Raw genomic sequence first — 26,494 nt, forward strand, 5'->3', positions numbered from 1 at the left:
TAATTGCTATTCGTGAGCTTTAACTACATTGAAAATAAGTGAAAAATTAGCAATATGCCTCTAATTTGCAGTTTCTTTTGAGAAGATTGTACATATTTTATTCTTGTATGAATTTATAAAGTAGAAACTCCATTTTTGTGAATTAATGTTGAATTTAACTTGGTTTCTAAGCTAAAGAAGAGAAGGTGTGAAATGTTGCTGAAGGACTCACTTAGCGAGCCAGATTGGCTAAGCGAGCCTCATTCGCTTAGCAAGGCAGCCAGCTCGCTAAGCGAATGCAAAACCCTAGAAGATGTTCAGCCAGAGAGCAGGTCACTTAGCGCGCAACCAGCCCGCCCAGTGAGGACGTTATCTTTACTCGCGCTTAGCAAGTCCAGACCCGCTTAGCGGATATCCACTTACTCTCGCTCAACGAGACATGCTCGTTAAGCGTGCCTTCGTATGCTAAGAAGCCCAAGAGCCTTTAAAACACTGAATTAGTGGAAAATGAAAGGAGGACGTGAAACAAGAGGAAGAAGGCACCTAGGCTGGAGAGAAGACATTTTCTTCATCCTTTACCATTTTCTTTCATAAAAACACCATTTTCCTCTTTGTATTGAGTCCTCTTTGTTAATGGAGGGCTAGAAACTTCATTGTTGGATAGTTATTCTACTGAGCACTCTTAATATAAACTTCTAACTATTTATTTAATGTTATTTCTAGTGCTCTTTGCTTCTATCTATGTTTATTTTACATGTTTGTGGCTTGATCATTCATTTATATGTTTAGTTAGGTTTTGAGTGTTGGAAAATGCTTGGAATCCTTAGAATTTGGTAGAACAGCTAAAGGTCTGTTTATCTAGGAATAAAATGCAGTAATCTAGTGTATTTTGTATTGTGTGTGTACTGCAACTCCCTTAGAACGAGTTTGTTGAGGAATCAAGAACAAAAACTAAGAGAGTTAGGCTCATTCATGTGAGGAATCATGATCTGAGTAATTCGGTGGTGCAAGAACGCTAAAGTAACGTTAAATAGAGAAAAACTTTTTAGTAGGCAAGAGGAAGTTCAGTAGAAGACTCCCCGACGCTTTTACTTTGATATTTATGTCATTTTACAACTTTGTGTTTATTTAATCATTTATTTAAGTAGCAGAATTAATTACAGAAAATCAAACCACTATTGAACCTTTTTATTTCATTTCCAAAGCAAAAAGTGTTTACATACTGAATATACAACATCTAAGTAAAACAAATTCCATGTGGATATGATATTCGGACTTACCATTTTAAATACTATTTGTGCAAATTGGTACACTTGCCAATATGTTAACACCTATATATATGTATGTCTGACTTCAAAAAGTAAAGAGAGAGATATTCTAAAAGAACTTAATTGCTAAATGCTCTCTCAACAACCCTTGGACAAACATTTACAAATTTATTGAGAATTCATCCAGGAACTTCAAATTGTATTATCATCTCTAAAAGAGATAAATTCATCTAGGAACTTCAATTCGTATCATTCACTCTAAAGGAGAGAAATCTTTCTGTTCATCTTAGAAAGTCAGTTGTAATCAAGAGACTGGTTGTCTCTTGAATTGTGAGAATTGTAATCAAAAGACGAGTTGTCTCTTGGGGAGTCTTTGAACACAAGGGTGAGGGATCCTAAGGTGTGTTCAAAGTCTGTAAAAGATTTATAATCTCAAGTGAGTTGCTTGAGGACTGGACGTAGGCACGAGAAGTGATCGAACGAGTATAAATCGAGTTTGCATTTATCTTTTCCCTTATCTTATTTATTTTATTTCAATTAATTTTGTCTTGCACGTTTAAAAAATATTATTAAATTGATTGTTGCTTATTCTTCTTCTAGATTTTGAGCTTATCATTTAAAAAGGGGGTTAGAAGTTTGTTAGTGGAAAAATTTTGAAACTTAATTCACCCCTCTTAAATTATTGAGGTCACTTGTCCAACATAATTGACTCGACTTGAAGCTAATCTTTTATCTTTTATTTCAGTCTGAACTCAACTCAATTTAAATTCATGAATAATTCATTACAACTTGTTAACTTGATTTGATTTTAAATTATAATTATTTTACATATTTTGATTTATTTTGTATAAAAATAAAATAAATATGAAATTATTTTAAAAATTAATTATATTAACTTAACAATATAAAATATCACATATATATATATATATATATATATATATATATATATATATATATATATATATATAATATTTTATACTATTAAATTTATATAATCAATTTTTAATTAATTATTCCTATTTTTAAAACAAAAAAGGAATAATTATTTTTTTATTTAGAATTTTGAAATCTTATAAACTTTTGTTCAATGACCAAAGAATTTTTTAACCTAAAACCATGCAATGCAAGTGAAAGAGTATTAGGAGGTGGCACAAGGCTGACAAACAATGCAACAAATAGCAATCATCATAGGTGTCATTAACAATGCAACAAATAATATGGTGCAGATTGAATTGATGCACCGATGTTTGGTGCAACAAAATTTCATTGAAAATAATATTACATTAGTGGATTCCATTAACAATGTTTATATTCATCCATCATATTAGAGAAGAGAAGGTCAATCAAGCATTTTTAACTACAGACGTGGAGAAAGAAGCTTAGATCCACGTTTTTTAATCTTTTCCAAACACCCACTTTATCAGACAAATAAACAATTATCTATCCTATATAATCGATTAATTATATGCATTTAATTGATTATATAGTCATTTTAATCGATTAACTATATTAAAGATATAACAATATTTTTTTTAAAACACTTTTAAATTTTGTTCTCCTATTTCACTCAAATCAAACAACTTTACAATATTATCTTTACTCTATTTTTCACTTTTTTCTCTTAAACTAAACAACTCAACATTTTACATTATTTTCCTAATCTTTTCTCTAATTGTTTATGGTTTATTTTCATTTATTCTATTTCTCTTTTCACAACCAAACACATTGTATTGCATCTTTACGTGTATTTTAGACGTAACATGAGTTAGGGTTATCAATTAATTAAAAATCAAAATGATAGCATGGCCTTAAGTACAACTACACAAAGAAGAAAATGATTGCATTAAAGAATAAATTTTAAGCACGTGTAATAAAATGACACATTTTCAACAAATTCTACATAACTCAGCTATATATATATTTTTTAAAAAATATCCTCTATATTGTGTTTGTTTTTGGCTTAAAATTATACACATAAACTACCTAATTTCAAATATTAATTAAAAATTATTCCTAATCTAAAATAAATACAACTATCACTGAAAAAAAAGTTAAACCCAGAAGATGGTTCTGGGCTAGAGCTCAATGAATTCCACTAGCGGGCTAAAGCCCAACAACTTATAAAAAATAAAAACAGCAAAGTTGCTATTTACGCCCCCTTGCTTACGCATTCTCATTTTCAATTTTTTTCCAAAAGTATCCTCTTTCAAAAAGATACACTACCCTGTTAACCAAGCTAAGCTAACACCGCTTCGGCCCCGTCTCTGCTTTAACATCGTTTTTTTTTTAGTCCTATTAAAATGCACGAGTAGCGCAAAAACTCCATGGTTTCTAACAATTACCACTATTATTGACAATTTTCACTAGGAGCAATGTTGTATTAAATCTCGTAGTTTGTATGTGAAAACCTTCTATCAGGAGTAAGGTTAGCAACACCAACATGTTCCTAAATCAATTGGATATCGCTTTTGACCTTTTGTTTGGCCAGATTTAGGTTTCCTTGGTGTAAAATATTCAATTTTCTAATGTGTTATAATAATCGAAAATGATATTAACATCTCCAATTCATAGATCTAAGAGTGTTCAAAATTGAATCAAACAATTTGCATCTCTAATTCCAGTATTTTGAATGCTTTTAGTGTTATTTTTTCATTAATGTTAAAGTTTTATCTCAATAACTAATATCAAATTTTAATATAAACTTTTATTAAGTGAGTGTGAGTGCTAAGTTAAACTTTAACGTCAGTTAAGAAACATCATAAAAAAACATATAACTTACTAGTTACTACACTTAAGTTTTATCCAATACTGTCTAAAAAAAAGTTTTACCCAATACACAAAATGATATTATTGCATGTGTCCTTAGATTCATTGACATCATAATTTTAAATAACGATCCACAATAACAATTGAAATTGCATCACGATCATAATTATAATTTTAAATAGTGATCCACAATTATAATCGTAATCGCATCACGATCATAATTATGATCACGTCAATTATATATTTTCTTACAATTGCTTATAATGTAAAGATTTTCTGTTTCACAGGAATACTAGTGCAAACTTAATTTAAAATCATGGTTGACATCAAGACAAATTGGGAGGACGTAAATCAGGACGATGGTCCAGTGGCATGGGACTGCAATGCCATCCTACTTTATTGTTGTTGATTCCTTTCAAATAAAAAATAGTGATGATGATGAAACAAAAGATTATTATGCCATTCTCTACTGGTCCTCTTCTACTAGCTTAAAATGAATATTAATTATTTTAAAAATTTTAATGAATTTTCTATTTATTTTGTAGAAGTATGAAGAAGAAAAAATGGAAATTTTGAAACGGCTAAAATGATTCTTAAGCCGTAATCAAATGGGCCCTTACAAGCGGTTTATTGCACGAAAAAGAAAAGAAAAAATGTGCAATTTATTTGCGCATGATGAGGACAAGGATCCAACAGAAAACTAGGCAAAGTGTCTACTACGTTGTGATATAAATCAAAGTACAAACAGAAGCAAAGAACACACTAGAACAGATTAATAACAGAAGGTCTATGATTGAAAAAGTGGAGCCCAAGATCAAGTTGGAGATCGAGACTAGCCATGGCACATCCGTGCAAGTATTATAATACCCTACCATAAGACAAGTCTTCCACTGCATAGCACAAAGAGAAGGAGCTTCATCAAGATGTCCCTTGTTCGACACAGCCATTAAGAATGAAGTTGATTATCACATTGGAATAGGCATCCATTGAGAACCATAAGAGAGCCAACTATATCCCATTTAGTAATATTTCTATTTTATAATTTATAGTTTGTTATTATATAAGAAGATAATCATCTAATGTATGAATGATTATTAATAAATGCTTTCAAAATGGTTATTTGATATTTTTCAATAATAATTTTCAATTCTTTTAAGTCATTATTGTGAAAAGTCAGTATTCTTTAAAATCGTCTTAGAATATTAATTTTTACAACAAATTTTTTACAAACCATCTTAGAATTTTTTTTATCAATAGGCATGAAATAATTCATTTTAACGAGTATTTTGTAATTTTGTTAGATATATATTTGCATCGTCATTAAATACCTAAAAATAAAATAATTTTTACTTATAAAGATTTTATCCAATTAGAATAAGAATATCTTCTAGAAGATTTATGTGATATATAGAGTGAAAAAAGAATACTTTAAAAGATATTCTGGTTAAATCATGAAAATACAATTGAATACATAAGTTTTTTCCTTCACGATGATTATTTGTAACTTAAACTCATGGAAGTACTTGGGAAAAGAAAAGGCGGCCATTGAAATAAGAAAAATAGTAATTTAAAGCAGAAATTTTATAATGAGATAAAAATTTGTGACTAAAATTTATAGCAAATTTCTTCTGTTTTCTTTAACTTCATTCTCTCAATGAAAATTAAATGTATGACATTTTAACTTTGTGTATCACTTTATTTGTTTAGTACATTATAAATATAAAATACAACTCACATTTGATGCTTTATTTCATTGTAATTTGTTTATTAAATTCTATTATAGGCTCTCTTTTTTGGATCAGCCTAGTATATGCTTAATAAATAAAAGGAAATATATTGTTATGGGTTTTGTATTTAAGAGCAATTTTTGCTTTATTTTTATTTCTTCATGATGAATTTAACTTTTATAAGGAAAATATTCGTATTATAAACATTGTTGTTGATTGATTTTATTTTAGTTACTCGACTTTTGCCCTTTTTAACCATTTTAATTTTTTGAGTAGAACTCTGTCCTGAATGTATCTTAAACCTTTTTTTTACACAATGAATGAATCTTAAACTTAATTAGTTGAATCTAAGTTCTTGTTATATATATCTTATATAAGCTTCATTAGTTTTTAAAAAATATAATTAATTCTTTAATGTTATCCTCGATTAATTACTATTTCTTTTGATTTTATTTGTTATTAAGGAAGGGAGAATATGATAATTTTTCTTACTACATAAGGCTTTGGTATGTTACCTATCTGTCGTGTAAAGTTTCTCTCCATTTATAGGTACATTAAACCATATTACATCAGACCCAGATTAAAAGCTTAAGTGTTTGTTTGAAACAAATTCTAAAATGCAAGTTATTGTTCTCTCTGCACGTTGAAATTACTAAAATACGTGAAAACTACTACTTGTTATTTCCAATGAATGCGGATCTTATTAATCTAACGCAAAAATAAACATGCACTAAACAAGAGTGTCAATCGGAGCAAGGGATGGTGGATCTCTAAAACTTGATAGAAAAATTAATTATGTTTTGTGTATACTTTTTCTTTAGAATCTGTTTTGTATACACTTTTTTTTTTATAGAATACATTTAAACTTATAACAATTCTTTTAGTTAATTGCATCTTTCTAATATGACTATTTAATTAAACGATAAGTAAGAAAGCTTATATTCAAATCAACCAAAAATATCTTTTCATTAAAACATGTTAGAAACTAGAAAGAAACACTAAGATTCTGACTAATGTAAATGGAAATAATTTTACTCATTATTTCCTTACAATTATTACATACTTTTTGGAAAAATTCAAAAGTTTGACTAAAAAATATAATTTCTTTTATCATTTAAAAACAAATCCAATAATATTCGGTGCCTTTAATAAAAGTCCAAAGACTTTAAAAGTAGAGATGATGATAATAAAATTGATAACGATATAAGTACATGTATGCATTACTTTCATGTGTCTTTTATATTTCTTTTTTTTTATAAATAAATAATATATGTATCTAAAATAAAAAAAAACCTTTATAGTATTTTTTTAATCATAAACTAACATGTCGTAAACTAACATGTATGTATGATACATTTTTAATTTTTTTTAAAATGCATATATGACAATAGTATAAAAGTGCATGCCTTTTAAACTATTTTTATTATATCCTATCATTTATCACTTCTTTTTTCCTTTTATTTTTCTCTAAGTGTATATATAGTAAATGTATAGCAATAATTTTTTTAGTAATAATAAAACATAAGATGTAGCGAAAGGTTCTAGTTGTTTAGACCGTAGTAAATTATAGTTCAATTTCTTATTTAAACAGATACTTATATTTAATGTCAACCGCATCTCATTTTCGGTTGTTTCTAAAGAAATGTTCATAAAATTAGTAATTTTTTACAGCCATATAAATTGATGATAGAATCTTGTCGTGTGTGTACTCATAGTATGTTGAGAACATGTAGTAATTTATTAATTATTATGAAAAAAATATATTATTTGTATAATATTTTTTATCTTCAATCATATTAATTATCTTATTATATACTTTTTTCCATTCTCTTTTTATCTCAACTATTTGTACTTTTTTTAAACAATATTATACAAAAATAATTTATCTGATAAAGATGTTTTTCAAATATTTCCTTTAAAACGTAACGTACGCTATTTTAAAGCGTACAAGCAAGAGTAAATAAACGACATGAAATTTGTTTTTATACTTTTTTGACCCAAATAATAATTTGGATCCTATCAAATATATATCTTATTTTTTTGTTTTAATTTCTGTAAAATTTTACAAAAATATTTTAGTCTCTAATGTTGACAATCCTTTAACACTCGTATTATATTGCTTCTTTTTCTATCTCTCTATTATAAATGAGATTATAGTGTATACAAAACATTTTGTCAAAGAAATGAACCGTGACCTGTTAGAATAATATACACAAAACAATATCTTCTACTATTTGAAGACATTTCAAGGAGGAAATGAATGAAAATTTTGAGTGAGACCCATTGTCATACCAAAATCAAAATATGTGTACATTTGATATTCCTTAAGGTATAATAATAACATGCACATGTCAAATGTTAGAAGTTTCGGACCAACTTTTTTATCTTATGTAATGCACAACATAAATAAAAATATATAAAATTTATTGGTTATCTTAATATTAATTATCATATATATTAATTTTTAATATTAATTATGTTAATGAAATACATATTATTATTACACAATAATATATATTAATATATATCATAATTATTACGCTTCTCTCAAAAAAATTACCCCAAAAAAATTACACTCTATATAATAATATAAAAATAATTTATATATAACATTAACTGATACAAATGTAAGATAACCAAAGTTGTGAGGTCTAGATAAAAAAAAAAGTATACAAACGCGTAAAATATTAAACTTTTCAAAGCTTTGACTCTTTTCAAATTGTAACCGTTCAAAAAATAAATGCAAAATGAAAGAGTGATGGTTGTGTTTTTATATTATGGTTTACTCTTAAGTATTTTCTAGAATTTAATTAGTATACACTCATAGTTAAAATAATACTACACTTGTACGTTGCCAACGTGGTGGACGGTGGTTAAGTTGTAATATAACTGCTTTACATATTCATACATAATTTTTTTAATTTTATTTTTATCACTTTAGAATAAGAGTAGTAATAAACAAACACTCATAATTTTATATATTTCATCAATATTTTTTATTTATTTTTATCTCTTTTGTTATTACATTAAAATAAATATATCTAAACACTAGTGTTATGTGATATTTTGAGTGATAAAGAAAGAAAAATATAAATATAATATAATATAATAGAAAGACATAAATATACAAAAAAATAAAAATATGAACTAAATATTTAAAATTTATAAATATCTAAGTATAGACACTGGTTACATTATAAATCCAGTAAATTTTTCTTACAGTGCTTCGGATAAAAAAAATTAGGATATTTATGTATATATTTTTCTCTTCTTTTACTTCAATAATTGGATAGAGTTTCCATCAAAACATTTTCCTTAGAAAAATAAGTGGTGTAAATTGAATGTTTCTACTATTGGGAACGCTAAAAAGCAGAAGTTAAATGTTTTAATCTGTATGATGATTGTGATTGTGATTGTTCTTCGTCGTCATCTCTGCACTACTTAAACTCACGAGCACAGACACTACCATCACTCTGTCACTTAATCCAAATACAAAAGCTATCCTCACACCCCATAAAATCACAATGACAACAAAAACAACTTCTCTCCTCCTCCTTCATGTAATTCTCCTCGCCACGGCGGAAGCCGCCGCCGCCGGCGGCCACTGGAAGGTCCTCCAGCAAAGCATCGGCATTGTGGCCATGCACATGCAGCTCCTCCACACCGACACGGTGGTGATCTTCGACCGCACCGACTTCGGCCTCTCCAACCTCTCCCTCCCTGACGGCCTCTGCCGCCACGACGCCGCCGAGATGGCCGTGAAAACCGACTGCACCGCCCACTCCCTCGAATACGACGTCTCCTCCAACACCTTCCGCCCCCTCTTCCTCCAGACCAATGTCTGGTGCTCCTCCGCCTCCGTTGCCTCCGACGGAACCCTAATCCAAACCGGCGGCTTCAACGACGGCGAGAAGAAAGTCCGTACCTTCTCTCCCTGCCCCACCACCGCCGCCACCTGCGACTGGCTCGAACTCCCCTCCGACACCCTCTCCGCCCGCCGCTGGTACTCCACCAACCACCTCCTCCCCGACGGCCGCCAAATCATCATCGGCGGCCGAAGACAATTCAACTACGAATTCTTCCCCAAAACCCACACCAGAGCCAAAAACGCTTACTCTCTCCCCTTCCTCGTTCAAACCAACGACCCTCACGAAGAAAACAACTTATATCCCTTCGTTTTCCTCAACGTGGACTCCACCCTCTTCATCTTCGCCAACAACAGAGCCATTCTCTTCGACTTCACCAAAAACGCCGTCGTTCGAACCTTCCCTACCGTTCCACATGGCGACCCCAGGTGCTACCCCAGCACCGGTTCAGCTGTTCTCTTACCCTTACGTAATCCATATTCTGAAGCTGAGGTTTTAGTTTGTGGCGGAGCCCCGAGAGGGTCTTATAACGAAGCCAAAAAGGGTAACTTTCTCGGAGCCTTGAATACCTGTGCCCGGATCAAAATAACCGACCCGGATCCTAAATGGGTCATCGAGACTATGCCAAAGGCGAGAGTCATGGGTGACATGATTCTCCTCCCGAACGGCAACGTTTTGATTATTAACGGTGCCGGTTCGGGGAGTGCTGGCTGGGAATTCGCGCGCGATCCGGTTTTGAATCCGGTTGTTTATAACCCGGATAAATCGACCGGATCGCGCTTCGAAATCCTAGTTGAGTCGAACACTCCCCGAATGTATCACTCCACTGCCATCTTGCTTCGTGATGGGAGGGTGCTTGTGGCTGGGAGCAACCCTCACATTGGTTATAATTTCAGCAACGTGATGTTTCCAACGGAGCTTAGTGTGGAGGCGTTTTATCCTCCATATTTGGAAAGTGGGTACGATGATGTGCGTCCGAGGATTGTGTTTCCTGAGAGTGAAGCCCGAACGAAAGTTACGTATGGTGAGAAGGTGAAGGTTCGGGTCCAAGTGGCGGGTGGGTCGTTGGTTCGGAGTTTGGTGCGGGTGACGGTTTCGGCGCCGCCATTTAACACGCACTCGTTCTCGATGAATCAGAGGATGCTGGTGTTGGAACCTATCAACGTGACAAATATTGTGGGAGGACCAACACCAACGTATGAGATTGAGGTTACCACACCGGGTTCACCCGTTCTTGCACCACCCGGTTATTATCTACTCTTTGTGGTCCACCAAGAAATTCCAAGCCAAGGAATTTGGATCCAGATACTTTAATCTTTTATCTGATATTACAGCTCCTAATAAGTAAAATGTAAAAAAAAAGAAAAAGAAGAAGAAACAATGTATACACATATATAACTTGTGCTTAATCAATGATATGAAATTCAATTATGGATATTTATATATATCAAGAACTTTTATCATTCACACTAATAATTCTATTCAACTTAATTAAACATCAAAGATTTCCTAATAGCTATTGTTTAACTAAGTTGATATTAATTGTCAGTAAAGTAGTAAAGTGTTAATTTCTTAATAGGCTACATGGAGTAACGACGAAATTAACCGAGTGACTATAGTTTGTATTCTTGTGCAAACGGGTGGTGGGTTGTAATTAACATTGTTTACAGATACTTCCTCAGCCCATTGTTTTTCGTCTGCGATTTTTAACTGTTAATAGTACCTTTTATTTTTAGATTCTATGTTTATTAGTTACCATAGTGTAGTATATGATCGGGGCATGTGACACATGCTAGGGCATGCCGAGTTTTAGTATGAGCACAGGAATAATTACCGTCATCATGTAATGGAGTGAAAAGGAATTTGAAAAACGACACAAAGTTGGTCGAGGCTTACGTTGGTTAATAACGACGATTTTTAATGCCGGGAAAAAAGTATAGAAACTTGACTATTACTACGGTTTTTAATGACTGGCTTCGAGATATACTTTATTTTTTCTTTTCTTCTTTTTAGGCATATCGTGTGTGCCACTCGAATTAAGATAGGATGTTGATGTAAAGTTAATTAGTTATCAATGTTTGTTCCCAGGTAATATGGGGAATAATCAATATACTAGCATTAATAGATTGACTGCATAAAGTACCTAATCTTGAGGTTCTGAACTTTATTACAATACCTTCAGTCGTTGCTTATTACAAATAGTATACAAAAAATGGAATACCGCGTAAACAATAATAACTTCAGAACATAAATGCATGGATTTGAAAGGAAATTAATTATTTGAAATCATGAGTATGCAAGAAAATTTAAATATACTCCAGATTTAACTTAAATACAAGAATGTAACTCTGCTTCAAATAAATGCCTGGAGCTATAAAGTGCAATAAAAATAAGCTGCAAATGAAAATCAAATGTAATAGTAATGTGAATGTAAATTGAAAAGAAAATAAATGCTACAAAAACTAAATTCGAAGAAGAAAAAAGAACTTCTTGAAATTAGTACCCATAATGTGTATGTGTGGTGTATAGGTTTTACATTGGTTTAGTGTAGTAAGTTTTGACCAGAAATCCAATATCCAATGTGGTATTTGGATATTAGGATAAAAAAAACACTAAATTTTAATCAAAATTAAATAAGCAACTGGATCAGGGGGAAAATTTACACAATATATCCTGCTTGTCCATACGTTTTAAGTGTTATTACTTTTTATGATAAATTTGGATCTTGGACATGGCTATCTTGAAAGATGAAGATCTTTTCTTTTTCTTTTTATTATGTGGGAATGAAAATGTTAGTAGGACTGTAGGGCAAAATGAAGGGTTCGTTTGTGAAAAGGAATATTATTTAATAAAGGGTTGGGGTATTTAATTTTATTGTACTCATATATAATGCACTAACGTATGATAACTTCAGGCGGATTTGTTTACTCAGTGAGTAGTTTGGTTGATGAGAATTGCATTGCCTTTTATTATCCAACTAACAAAGGGTGACGTACACCAATTAATGCCTATTTATGATACATAGCAATTCATCGGAAAGAAAGTAGAGAAAGAAAAAAAAACCGTTTATTGATTGCTTGTTCAATCTTTAGATTTTTGAAACGATATACAGGGAGTACGATTTGTGGTGGAGTTTTTGTAGATACTAATGACAACCCATGTGGTGCAAAGTAAAAACTTTTGTGGTATAATATACATAGATTTTAAGTCTCATGAGAGTCACTTCACTTAATTGACATATGAGAAAAAAAATATTATGTATTAATGGTATAAGTCATTCAATTACAACTTATTATATACAATAAATTTATTAATTTTTAAAATTATTATCTTAAAAGAAATTTAAATAATTTATGATTGAATAATATTTTCAAATATATCCTTAAACTTTTGATACAAATGTTAAAACTTACAAACATTTGTTTCTCCTTCCCGTTGCACTATTTTCCTCCTTAGGGTTCCTTAATTAACTATATATTCTATCAGTATTGATCTAATATACACAAAGAGGTAATTGGTATCCCAAATTTGTTTATTTTTGGGGGGGAAAATAAGAGAAATATCATCGACATGGCCTGCTAGGTAGCTAGTCTTTCTCTGAGTGGCCCAACAGCATGTGAGAACACCCCAAACGTACTGCTATGACAATCTCAATAACAACTTTCTTTATTTTCAGAAAGAGGTGTCTGCATAATACTCGTGATAAGATGTCGCTAAGTAAAATTGTAGCAATCCTTTATCAATTTGAAGCATGTTATAATCCCAACTCATCAGATTTTAATGGTAAAGATACTTCTATTTACTTGTTTTAGATATAACAGTCCTTACGTCTTACTCTATACACATTTCCTTTTGCTCAAACTGAGCAAATCCCAAACTCTAAGGTCGTTTTCTCCATTTGACTTTTTTATTTTATTTTTGGTATTATTCTCCATTTGCCTCTTGCTTACACTCCAAATAGAATCTGATTAGTGTTGTTAACAATATCCCAACATAACTAAACTTTAGAGAAAAGCAACATAGATATCCTTATTGTGCTACATGGCGTTTTGTTAAAAATCAATTCCAAACACAATGACAGCAACAAATTTAGTAGATAGAATAAATACATTATTAAATAAAAAAATTGTTAAAAAATACATTTTTAACATACTTTTTAATTATATTATTTTTTATTGAGTAAAATTTATTGAAAATAATAAAATTTAATGAGTTTCATATCATATATATTAAATTTTTCTGATTTTATAATTTTTAATAATTTTAAAGAAAGTGAATTTAAAAAAAAATATAAGAGTGTGTTGTTAATGTTTTCTGATAAATGAATAAAGATATTACTAACTAATATTCTTAGAATATTATTAAAAAATTAAAAAAATATTATAAAAATTATAATAAAACATATAAAAGTGGTGTAATTCTACACATTTTAATAAAAGATTTTTTATTTGCCAATAATAATAATAATAGGAAATGACATGATAATGGGGTACACTGATATGATTGATAACTGAATAAGGATTGGGATGAGAGTGATTTGTCTGAACAAGAGGATATAGTTGGCGAATAGGTTGAGGGGTTTTTATGACAGATAGTGTTCACGGATGAGTAAGTCTGAAATTTGGTTCACGGGTCATATGCTCATATAAATATAAACACTGTGATTCACTCACGGGTCATTGTTCATTAGCTTCACATTTAATTCACGGGTCTAGTTAATTTCAGTTTTTATTATTTAATTAACGACACATGCAAAGATTACCAAGTGCAAGTGTCAAATGACAAACAGAATCTGTAGCAGCCGTCTTAAGAAGTGGTGCATCCCATTTTATTTAGTAGAATGAGGCCAACCTTTTTTCTTCTTCTTATTATTCTTAAAAATTAAGTAAAACACAAGAAAATTAATATACGATTTTGGATTTTCATTTCATTTTCGAATGAAAGTGATATTATGTTGAAAATCCAAAATTTTAGATTAAGAGATGATCAATGAAGATAAATGTACCTTTTTAATAGTTTATTGATTAAATAATTAAAGTAATTAGATAAAATAATGGAAATTAAAAACTATTAAGATGACAAATAATATTCTTTTCGATTAATAGTATAAACACTTTTTTAAGCTTTAAAAAGTAACTTTGTCAAAAAAAATTAAAAAACATTTCTAATCAATAAACTAGGTTATAAGCTTTTAATTAACAACTTAAAAGCTTTATCAACTAGTATTGTCAAAGATCCTGAGATTATAATTTATATATCGATTTTTTATCCTAAATATTGAATTCGCAGGTCAAAGAAGAAGAAAAAACGATGTATGGCGATAAATGCATTTTATTTTTTTATCTGATAATTTCTTTTTCTTTTTTTGAATGGATTTTTTTTTTTTAAATTAAAAACACTAGACACAACAACACAAAATGAGCCTAATTGTTGGAAAAGTTACGAGAGAAAGCCACATGAGGCACAAAAAACATAACAAAGCAAAAAAAAAACACACACACATGAATCATAGCCCAAGATGTTAACATGTCCACCATCTGACTAACACATTGCCACGACCAGCCAACTTAAATATCACACCTCTCTTCATAAGCACATCCTGCTTCCATGAATGGATGGGCCTCTTGGCTCAATTAACAAACAAACTGCAACAAGTACAATACAACAATAAAAGTGATTGGATCTCCTTTTATGATGAAGGCATGTCTTTCAAAAAAGTAAATTAAAAATAGTTTAGTTAGGAATTAAAAAATGGATTTAGATTCTACACTCCATTAGCATGTGGTACTATCATGATAGTAAAATTGTCCGCATAGCCCCTAATAACGGGCCTGATAGTATTTCTAGTATCTATTTGTTGCTATAAGTGGAAAAACGTTGAGGGGGAGTGTGTTCTAGTGGGGTAGTTTGGGAAAAATAAAGGAGAAGGGGGAGTGGACATAGTAACAGCCAAAAACGAACAAAGAATTGTACCGAGCTTGAAAAACTCAACCCAACACTGTGATCTTGAAAACTAAACCCAGACAACCAACACCTCAGTGATACAGCCCAACTCAAATTAAATGGACCTATGGCAAAACTTTTTTTTAACATGTGATGGTGAAGAAACAACGGGATAAATGAAAAAAAAATGTAAATCATCCTCCGAATTTTAAGAATAACTAGCACAATACATGTACCTCCCCCAAGGGTGGTTCAACTGTTTTCACATGTTTTATATAAAATTAAATAATGAAATACACATTTAATTTATTAATGTGATTGCTATTAAAGAAATTAATATTTAAAGATATCAATGTTTTGTATATAATAATATAATATTATATAATAAGTTGATCTAATAAAAACATGTGAATGGATCAAAGTATTTTTTTAATTTAGAATATTATTAAAAGCAAAAAATAAAACAATAAAAAGCCTAAAAGGTATTTTAATCTTATAAAAATTTATAATTATTTAAAATAAAAAAAATTGAGTGATGATTGTGAATAAGCATAACAATGAGACAAGGTGGGGACATGTATGTTGTTCCCTATCCCGTTGTCACTCAATAAAATTAAACAAAAAAAAAACAAAAAGACTAAAAGATATATTAATATTATTCAAATTTGTAATTATATAAGAGCAAAAAAATATAATTGATGATGGTTAATAGACATGACGACAGAGTAGAACCAAATGGATGTTTCATTTCCCATCCCTCACTCCTATTTTCATCCTATATATTTGTTGGGAATCAAATTGTCTTGTTTCCATCTCTATCCACTAAAAATGGTTACTATTTTAAGACTACATTTATAATTTTTTTATCTAGTTTAAAATTAAAATTAATTTTAGATATCATTAAATTGAATAAGTCATAAAAATATAATGATTCATAATATAAACATAACCCATTACAATAAAAATTATATTGTCTAATTCAAGCACATCACATATGGAGACGCTCGAAATTGAAGCACGGAAGCTCTTGAGAAATTGAAATTGTCATAACTTTTCACTCGGAATGATATTTATGATTTCTACCATTAACTAGTTTATAATAAAAATATATTTAATAAATTAATACTACACATAAAGTCAATTTTATATAAAATATTAATTATATTTAAATTAATTTTAATATAAAAATATGAATCTTATAATAATAATAATAATGTTTTTTTTCCTGATAAAATGGTAAAGCTTTTTTTTATCAAAATATGAACAAGTATAAATATAAGAGGAAAAAATATTAAAAATAATCAAAAAGGAAGAGAAAAAAAAGTTAGAACGAAAGAAAAGAAAAATTAAAATAGAGGAGAAAGAAAATTAAAAACAAAGAAGTTTTAGAGGGAACTTTGTTTTTTTATGAAAAAGTGACATATGGGTCCGACCGAACCTTCATTTAACAGAAGTAATAATAGAAGTCAAAAAACGTGTCCATGTCGAATTTGGTAATATCATTGACACCTTTTCACGCGCATTCTTTCCCTATCCTTGTTGCTAAGGAACCAACCAGCAAGCCAAGAAGAACCCTTTCTGATTTCAGTATCCTTTGACGGTTTTTCAGCTAAATATCGCACCGGATTAAAACTGAATAATTTTATTTTAATGATACAAAGGTTAATGTAAATGATCATACATTTCGCAAAATGAACGATAAATTCAATAGATCAGATTGAATCAAAGGAGCAATCTGAGCCGGTTGCACCTCAATCCACATAGTTATTAATCAATACGAAACAAAACCAAAGATGATGGAAATTATCGCCGCCAGTGCATATACAACAAACAAGTGGCAAAAACTTGAAAAGTAATATTGATTAAATCCACAAGAGAATTGGCCAAAGTGAATCTAATTATTCAAATATTTCCGTTTAGGCACACTACAAATGGTAAGAAGCTGTTGCTGTTGATATATCTATCTTCTATACAAAACATAACAAACTGGAAAATAACACTAAAACCCTAAGAAACAAGAAATGTATTGCAAAACGAAAAGGCGACAACTATGCTATTATCATTATTATAAGCCTAAGCACGTTCTCCACGGATGCGGCGTGCGAGTTGAATGTCCTTGGGCATGATGGTCACTCTCTTGGCGTGGATCGCACAAAGGTTGGTGTCTTCAAACAAACCCACCAAGTAAGCCTCCGCAGCTTCCTGAAGCGCAAGAACCGCGTGACTCTGGAACCTCAAATCAGTCTGCACAAAAAACAAAAACTTAATTATAATAATTAAAAAAAGGTATGGGTCAAAAACTAGGGTTTTGAACATGGTTTTAACTGTTCACGACCTGGAATCATATCGGTCACATTGGCAACGATATCAACAAAAAATGTCAGTGATTTGCTGCAATATCAACGGTCTCAATGAAACCACAACAGGACCGCAACCAATATTTAAAACCTTGGTTTTGAATTTAGAACATACCTTGAAGTCTTGCGCGATTTCACGAACAAGACGCTGAAAGGGGAGCTTGCGGATCAGAAGCTCTGTGCTCTTTTGGTATTTTCGGATCTCACTGAAACCACGAAAAAAAAAACAATAATTCGCGAAAATTCAAAACGCGAAGGAGAAGAAAAAACAAAACAATTACTGAAAGGAGCAAATTACCGAAGAGCAACAGTTCCAGGACGATAGCGATGAGGCTTCTTGACTCCACCGGTGGTAGGTGCAGATTTTCTTGCAGCCTACACAGAAATCACAGTTTATTAAAATTACTAATCTCCAAAATCACATAATTACGTAATTGAAGAATCAATTGTCAATAAACGTTCGAGAATTAAGGAAGAAAAAAGGTAATTGAATTCGAGAAACCCTAGCTAGTAAGAAACGAAACCCTAAAGCAAAAAAAAATTGATACCTTGGTGGCGAGTTGCTTCCTAGGAGCCTTCCCACCGGTGGATTTGCGAGCGGTTTGCTTGGTACGAGCCATGAAAGACGATTGAGAGAGAAAATTGATTCTGCAAGGTGCGAAAGAATAATGTTGTGCGATGTGGAAAAGAGGGAATAGTTTAATTGGGTATTTATATGGGCGTGTAATACGAGGGGTTAGGTCGGTTTAATTGGGGGATAAGAGACCGTGGACTTTGAGTACTTCAACGGTAATTAGGATTTGATAATTTGATCTTAATCCGTGCGCTTCTTTCTGATTGGTCAGTTTGAGAAAGTCAGGATTTCCAGCGTGGACGATTGTGTTTCTTTCGCTCCGGGTGAAACCCCAACTCAGTCTACATCATTTTTTTTTTCGTTTTTCTAATTTTAGTCAAGCCTGAATTTATTTGGACTACACATAAAAAAAATCAAAATCTTAAATAGATCAAAATTAAATAAATTAAAATAGAAAATAAATATATTTAAAAAAAACGTTGTCTTTAATTCAAAAATAAAATAATATTTGAGTCATTTGATACTTCATCCTTGCTGTTTCCTCATCTTTTTAGTCCAAATTCTTATAGACAAAACATAAATGACAGATGTTTGGGGTATCATCATTTTTGTTAGGGCACCAGCAATCTGGGTGAAAGGACGAAGATACCTTTCACCCTTTAATATAAAATCGATACAATGACTTGTTTGTTCGAATCATTCTTCATTTTCAATTCATCTTTCTCCTAGAGAAAGCTCTTCTCACTTCATTTCCGCTGTCAGTTGCGGTGTCTTCTTCATCGTCGGTGTTGCGACTTCTTCCTCGCTGTTGCGGCCTCTTCTTCTCCCGTCTTCGAGATTAATGAATCTTCTTCCTCCCGTGGTGCTTGTTCTTCCTTGCCATTAGAAATTGTGTATTGGGTGTTGTTTTGTGTTTTGGTTTGCATTGGTGTTGCTTGTGTTTGTGTGTTTGTGTATTGTTGTATGTTCTGTTCTTCCTACCTGTCATGCTTCTCTACTCATGGTTTTTTTTTTTTTGTGAAAAAGTCATATGGATTATCAATTCATATAGGTTTTTCTAAAAAATATATTTTTTCTGTTAGTGAAAAGTCATACGGATTGACAATCCTTATGAGTTTTTTTTTTAATATTTGATTTTTATTAGAAAAAAATAGGAAAAACAAAAAATATTTATATTGATTTTAGTTTATTTATTATTGATTTTATAAATGATTTGTTTATTATTTAGTTTATCTAAGAAATGTGACTAGGATTAGATTACAGTTTAGATTAGATTATATTATATTTTTAAAACAAACATTATATTTGAGAAAGAAAAATTAGATTAGATACATGAAAATGTTACTAGAACAAAAATACTAAAATATTATTTTGTCAAATATATTTCAAAATGTCACGCTCTCGTCTGTCGTCATCACGTTGGACTAGCCTCAACGAGGAACTGGAGCAGGTTCTTGTGAATGTGTCCATTAAGAATTAACATATAGTTACTTGAATGTTAATTCTGTTGATTGCTTAAATGCCTTTTAATTGCTTGGTTGTTAATTATGTCAGAATTAACAATTGAAGAGCACGAAGAATGGAGGGAAATGATAAACATGATGCAAAATGTCGCGACTCCGTTAGAGGATTTTTTCCAGACTGTTCACGTCAGGGACCAAATCATGTTTATTTTTATTTAATTAACATTTGAATTTTCTGTTATTTCATGTAACTAACCAACCTTATTTTGTGATATCACATGTATATTTTCGGTAAAGTTAGTAATTTATATGTTGTCAAGTGGAAAGACGTACTTGACGGTGTATGACATTTGGTTGACAAAGACGAAACTTATCATAATGTTATCTACAATAAAGATTTGGACCAACCAACCATTATAGCAGGGTGAACAACACTAAGAGATTTTTACCATCTGACCGGAAATCATCTAGTATCCTCAACTCATTATGGTAATAATGCATTTTTTCCTACCACATTCAAAACCAGTTGTCTGCCTAGATCATTTCCAAGATGACACTATTTATACCATCAAATGTCAGATTCTGTCACCTTCAAGGTTTATCTCACTCAGCAGAAAGTAACCTGTAACAGTCTAGTAAGCAACTTTCTAATTTAGTAGTGAGCAACTCAACATTTTTTTTTATTTTTCAAGTTTTAAATTTCATAACATAAATGGCTAACATAACATTTATTTATTTGTGAGGATGTTCCAAGTAGCATGTATTATTTTCTTAAAGACAAAGATTGGACTCATTGACACTTGGAGGTCGTTGCAGAATGCTGGCTCGTGTTCAATCATTGAAGGAAAACACTCAAAATTGGAGTCAGATGGAAACATTTTTGCGAGACGTTGTCGTTGACCGCTGACATGAAAATAGTTTTTGAATTCATTGATCCAAATGTTAACTGTGTGCTTTATTGGCCGTGTTTATGAACAATTTAGGATTTTGAACATTTTAATTACTTCTAAACAATTTATTTATATAATAGTTGTTTTATAATAATTGTTTTATCATGTGTTGATTCTAAATTTGTTGCAACAATGTTCTTATATATAATATTTGTTTTGTCATGTATAATATTATCCCATTGTTTTGAAAAAAAATATTTTTTATTAATGACTGAATGAATTTTTTTATCATTGTTAAATTTACCCAATAAGTGAATTAAAATTAATCATGTTTTGTTTTAGCATTGTAAAATTTATAAATAAAAAAATTCTAATCGGTATCACAAAAAAATGGCTGATATTAAGAAAAAAAAATTGACGTACGTACATATTAGCAATCCGTATGGCCCGCCAATCCGTATGTACGTCAAATCTTTCTTTGCACTCTAACAACGAAAATCGACCAAAATTCATCGCATACTATTCACAAACCCATGTACACAATCGGAGACCAAACCGCCCTTAACGATAGCAACTTACACTAAGTCACGAAAATTTTGAGGAAAATAAATGGCACCGCAGAAATGAAAAATTAAACCTGTTATTTACAATCGAAAATACCATAAGGGTATTTTAGGCATTTTCTTAATTTGCTGGGTGCCCCCAAGCAATTTCCAGCATAAATCGGGCTAGTGGCCGAATTAAACAAGCCTAACAATTCGTGGCGTGGTTTCAAAGTTGCAAATAATCACGTTTCGCTATCCATCAGCGAGCCCTATCCCGTCCTATAAAGCGAAGCTTCTTCCTTCTGATCCTGTAAAACCCTAGTTTACAATTGCCGTTCCTCTCTTCTTCATTATTAGTGTTTTCGCTCAATCATTTTGTTTTTGTCTATATGCTTTCAGCTTAATATGCCAAATGATGAATCTTTCGAAATTGTTGAGAACTCAAACTTCGATTTGAGTGCAATGAATATCATTTCATTGAATAGGAAGATCTGATGCTGCTTAGTCACATTCTCAATTTCTCATTACCACTTTTTTTTAATTATCGATATTTATATTTTTATAGTATACCATCTCGTAGATAACAAATACTATGCTTCTGCGAGGGTCTCCTTTTTTTTTTTTTTTTATCTCTGTTTGCAATCATATTATTCGTTGTTTGTTCCAAGATCGCAATTTGCAAAGTTATCATTTATTTTAATTAATACTGTAGCCAATGATGAAGATATTGGATATGGCTGAAATGCAAAATTTTGCATTCGTTTGTGGAAAATTTTGAACTAGGACGGTCTGAGGCTACTGAATCTGATTTACAATGTTGTTTTTGTTCTCTCTTTTTTTAATTGAGTTTTTTTGGGTATACTGGTGTGTCTTCTTCCCAATACTTGTTACTGTGCATATGTTAATGTTGATCTGTTTGAACTGAATAGTACTGTGAATGATGAGAAATAAATTTTTTACAGTTATCCCTGGCTGATATAACTGGTGTTGAAAATTTGTAATCTGACACGCAGTGTTTGGTTCAATACATTGAATTTGTTCTTTTTTTGGTGTCTATGTTTGCAATGGTTGTTGTCTGTCTCTGGTTTTTTTGACAGTAAGTAATGTTCAACAAATTATATGGTTGTATAACCTGGAAATGGAATTTGGTAGTAGTGTATTCTTCAATTTTAATTTCGAAGTAAAATAATTTAAATTTTCATTAGGTATCACATTCTCAATATTCGGCAGGATTGTGTATCCAAATGTAGTGGGAATGATTGGAGTAATCTAAGATGTTATTTTCGAATGGTATCACATTCTCAATATTCAGTGATATTAATCTCAGTTTGTGGTAAAGATGACCAATGTAATTGACTAGGTAGGGATCCTTAGCTGAGTCGTGAATTAGGAAAGTTATGCAGATATTTTTTAATTATTAGAAATTGTAATAAGTAATACCTTAAAAATGTTGAAAATGTCATCACGTGGTTCTTTAGGAATTGCTTCTTCAATTTCCTTTATTGTTGCAAGATGTGGTTTATTGTTATTAACTAGGTCTATAGGAATTTGTTAGTGGTTACCTGATCTATAGGAGGGTATGTGTCTTTTCTTTTTGTTTTGCATGTTCAGATGAGTGCTTAGTTTGGTGTTTGAACATTGAGTTGTAATGCCTATATATAACCATTGGAGCATGTTGATGGAGAATTTCTTGAGGTCTAGAGAGTATTGGATGTTGTTGAGAATGGAGTAGCAGAACCTGCAGCATATACGCCTCAACAAAAATGGAGTTTGTGAAAGGAAGAATCACCATATTTTGAATATGGTGTGAAGTCTTTTAATGAGGAGTGGCATTACAAAAAAATTTTTTGGCCTGAAGCTGTTAACTGGAGTATCATATTTTGAATAGAAGCTGTAGATCATTTCAAAACTTTTGGGTGTATTGCTTGTGTCCATATTCCAAATGAGAAGAGGGAAAAGCTAGATGATAAGGGAGAAAAATGCATTTTTCTTGGTGTTAGTGATCAATCAAAAGCTTATAAGCCATACAATCCTAGCACTAAGAAAATTTTAATCAGTCGTGATGTTGTCTTTGATGAAGAATTGACATGGCCATGGAGTGACAATGTTGTTAGACAACATATTCCACTAAATTTTGATGGTGTGAGTGATGAGAAAAGGCAGCAACCTATGGCAACAAAACATATTCGAGTATCGAAAACCTATGGGAATCCACACACAAAATACCACTGCTGTTGCTGATTCTGATTCTGACAGTGTCAAATTAATGAAAGTCATGCCAGAAACAATCATTTTTGTAAAATAAAATAATGTAAAGTGTCAGATATATAAAGGTGTTCCGCAGGTTCCACGGCAAAATGACGGGTTCCTTTTACAAAAATGGTTCTGCCATCCTGAATGGCCTTAAAGCACTCAAAGGGTTACCCCATGCAGGGTTCCTTTTACAAAAATGGTTCTGCCATCCTGAATGGCCTTAAAGCACCCAAAGGGTTACCCCATGCAGTATTCCACCTTGCATTGATTCGTGCCGTGCACTGTCATGCAGAGATAGGTTCAGTCTAGGGGTTCATACATGCTTTGTAATAGGCTTCAGTTATAGGATTTGGAGAAGAAAAAATTGAACATGGCATATTTTCAGGTTTCATAACAGGCTTTAATTTTTTTTGAATGTAAGAGGGGAAGTCATCCTCTTCCCTTTGCCTTTAAATAGGACCCTTGCACCTACAATATCCACCAAATACACACATTCTCTTCTTCTTGTATTCTATTTGAATTTTTTGAGTTTGAGTTAGAGTATGTGGTGCTTAAATTTTTTTTTTTTACTGGTGGTGTTATTGAAAGCTTCAATTAGATATTTAAATTTTCACATTATTATTATTGAATTTTAGCTAGTAATTATTTTAGTTAAGTTTTCAACAAAATATTAGATAATATTAGGTAGATGTATTTAATTTTTCGAAGTATTTTATAATGTAAAAATAATCTAATGTTATTTGTTATAGACAGTAGTAGGCAGATGTGTTTAAAAAAAAAGTAAATAATATTATGTAGGTGTGTTTAATTTGTCATAGTTATGACTAGTGTAAAAATAAATTAATTTTATTTGTTATAAAAAAAATTATAGATAGTATTAGATAAGTGTGTTTATAAAATATTATATATATTTAATTTTGGATACATATATCTAGTGTTAAAAAAATATTTGTGTTTAAATTTTCGTAATGTTATTTGTTATAAAAGAAATTATAGACCGTATTAGGTAGGTGCGTTAAAAAAATATTTGTGTTCAAATTTTTGTAATTATTTCTAGTGTAAAAATAAATTAATGTTATTTGTTATAAAAAAAATTATAGATAATATTAGATTACGTCTGTTTAAAAAATACTATATTTTGTGGTCTGATATTTGAGCTCAACGAATTTTAAATTGGTTTTAAAATTGAGCTAGTTTTAAATCGAATTTTAAAGCCAAATTAGTTTTGAACCCGCTTGAAATTCATTTTTTTATATGTAACAAAACTGGTTTCTTTTATCCAGTTCAACTTTTTTTAAATCAAATTTTTATGTGTTAAGTCTATTATTTTGGTTCTAATGATACTAACAAATAGAGTTGTGCATTGTTTGGTAAACCTGACCACATTGAACAATTTTTATGGTTTGGTTTTTGATTTATTTGAAAAAGAGTTTGGTTTTTGATGAACTGGTTTTAAATCAGTTTAGTTTAGAACTGAATTTAAACCTGTTTTGAGAGCAAAACTAGTTTTTCTATATTGTTGAACCATTTTTTAAGGCTAGTTTATAAGTCGATTTAGAACAAATTAAAGTATAATAGTTAAATTCAAAATAATAATGCTAAAAATTAGACAAATTATTAAATTAAATTAAATATAAAGAAGTTATTATCATGCAATTCTTGAAATTAAAATAAGTTTTTGACAATTAGTAATTTTGTTTCGCATGACTTATCTCTTAATTTTAATATATTGCGTATTTGGTTTAAATTAACACTTATTAGATAGTAAAATAAGTATATTAGTAGTATTTTCTTATAACAAAACTAGATAAACAATATTTTAAAAAACAATTTTTTAAATAGTAGTATTTTTATTTATTTTTAAATCTTTCTATTCTCATGGTAGGCGCATAGGGGTTCATGCACCAAAAAGAGAAGCAAGAAAAAACATGAAGACACACAATGCAGTTCATGTTCACAATTTTCTCCTTTCGATTCCATTTGTCCTTGTTTCTCAGCACCACAAAACTCTTGTGAGAAACTTCTCCTTCTACATTGTCTTCTCACCCACTCACCCATGCATGGCTTCATCTTCTCCTCAATCATCTCCTTTTTCCCTTGCTGTTCAACCTTCTGCTCGTGTGTCCTACAATATTTCTACGTACTTGTTGAAACTTTTGCTAACATAACAACCATAATTTTCTTGCCCAACCTATGAGTTTAACATATATAGATTTGATGCATGGATGTGGGTTCTAGCTAAGAGTGTGAATGATTGAGTTGACTTTTACAAAATTGATTTTGATTAAAAACCATGTTTGGATAAGCTTTTCCGAAAATACATATAAAAAAGTATAAAAAAAAACTTAATTTCATAAATCAATATTACCTTATTCATAAGTTAAAATCAGTTTTTCTAGACAAGATAAATGAGTGAAGCTTCTTCAAAAGCAGATTTCAGTTCATATATTAGCTAATTTTAACTTAGAGGAAAGTTTATTTTATTTTTCTTTTCTTATTCTATTTTTCTAAAGTGTTTACGGAAAAAAACATAACTTAGTTTAAAGTGAAGTGATTAATGCTTGAAAACTTTTATCTTGAGCGTTTGGATTAGCTTATTTTTGAAATATTTGTTATTTGTCTTGGCCGAAGTGAGTTTGCAAATAATAAATCACATTTCACATGAAGTCAACCTGCTAGAGCTTTTAAGTTAATGGTTAGTTTACAAAGCATATTCTTTTAAACTTATTTATTTGATAGTAATTCTGCATGTAACAACACAGCAGCTAATAACAATATCGACAGGTCTAAGAGAAACCATCAACAGGCCCAATTACCTCAAGGGACTGAAGAAGAAGTATGGCAGCAGCTTCTAGACCCT

At 30.7% G+C, this 26,494-nt stretch overlaps 2 protein-coding genes and 3 non-coding genes across 5 annotated transcripts; 4 read left to right on the forward strand and 1 right to left on the reverse strand.

Annotated features, from left to right (window-relative positions):
- The first annotated feature begins 9,130 nt into the window (after positions 1 to 9,130).
- On the forward strand, positions 9,131 to 11,046 carry LOC100791340 (aldehyde oxidase GLOX). Its single transcript, XM_003544348.5, has one exon. The coding sequence runs from the start codon at positions 9,268 to 9,270 to the stop codon at positions 10,921 to 10,923; it is 1,656 nt and encodes a 551-aa protein (XP_003544396.1). The 5' UTR covers positions 9,131 to 9,267; the 3' UTR covers positions 10,924 to 11,046.
- A 6,385-nt stretch (positions 11,047 to 17,431) lies between these two features.
- On the reverse strand, positions 17,432 to 18,657 carry LOC100788696 (histone H3.3). The gene is made up of 4 exons (XM_003544999.5): positions 18,458 to 18,657; positions 18,208 to 18,284; positions 18,025 to 18,115; positions 17,432 to 17,796 (listed from the first exon to the last, which is right to left on the reverse strand). The coding sequence occupies exons 1-4, from the start codon at positions 18,527 to 18,529 to the stop codon at positions 17,626 to 17,628; spliced, it is 411 nt and encodes a 136-aa protein (XP_003545047.1). The 5' UTR covers positions 18,530 to 18,657; the 3' UTR covers positions 17,432 to 17,625.
- A 3,142-nt stretch (positions 18,658 to 21,799) lies between these two features.
- Positions 21,800 to 21,879, forward strand: LOC112999443 (small nucleolar RNA snoR64a). Its single transcript, XR_003264630.1, has one exon. It is a non-coding gene; the product is annotated as a small nucleolar RNA snoR64a (small nucleolar RNA).
- Positions 21,880 to 22,092: 213 nt separating this feature from the next.
- On the forward strand, positions 22,093 to 22,177 carry LOC112999444 (small nucleolar RNA snoR20a). The gene has a single exon (XR_003264631.1). It is a non-coding gene; the product is annotated as a small nucleolar RNA snoR20a (small nucleolar RNA).
- A 133-nt stretch (positions 22,178 to 22,310) lies between these two features.
- On the forward strand, positions 22,311 to 22,394 carry LOC112999436 (small nucleolar RNA R38). Its single transcript, XR_003264623.1, has one exon. It is a non-coding gene; the product is annotated as a small nucleolar RNA R38 (small nucleolar RNA).
- Positions 22,395 to 26,494: the final 4,100 nt, after the last annotated feature.

Source organism: Glycine max, chromosome 14 (assembly GCF_000004515.6).
Source record: "Glycine max cultivar Williams 82 chromosome 14, Glycine_max_v4.0, whole genome shotgun sequence".
Lineage (NCBI taxonomy): Eukaryota > Viridiplantae > Streptophyta > Magnoliopsida > Fabales > Fabaceae > Glycine > Glycine max.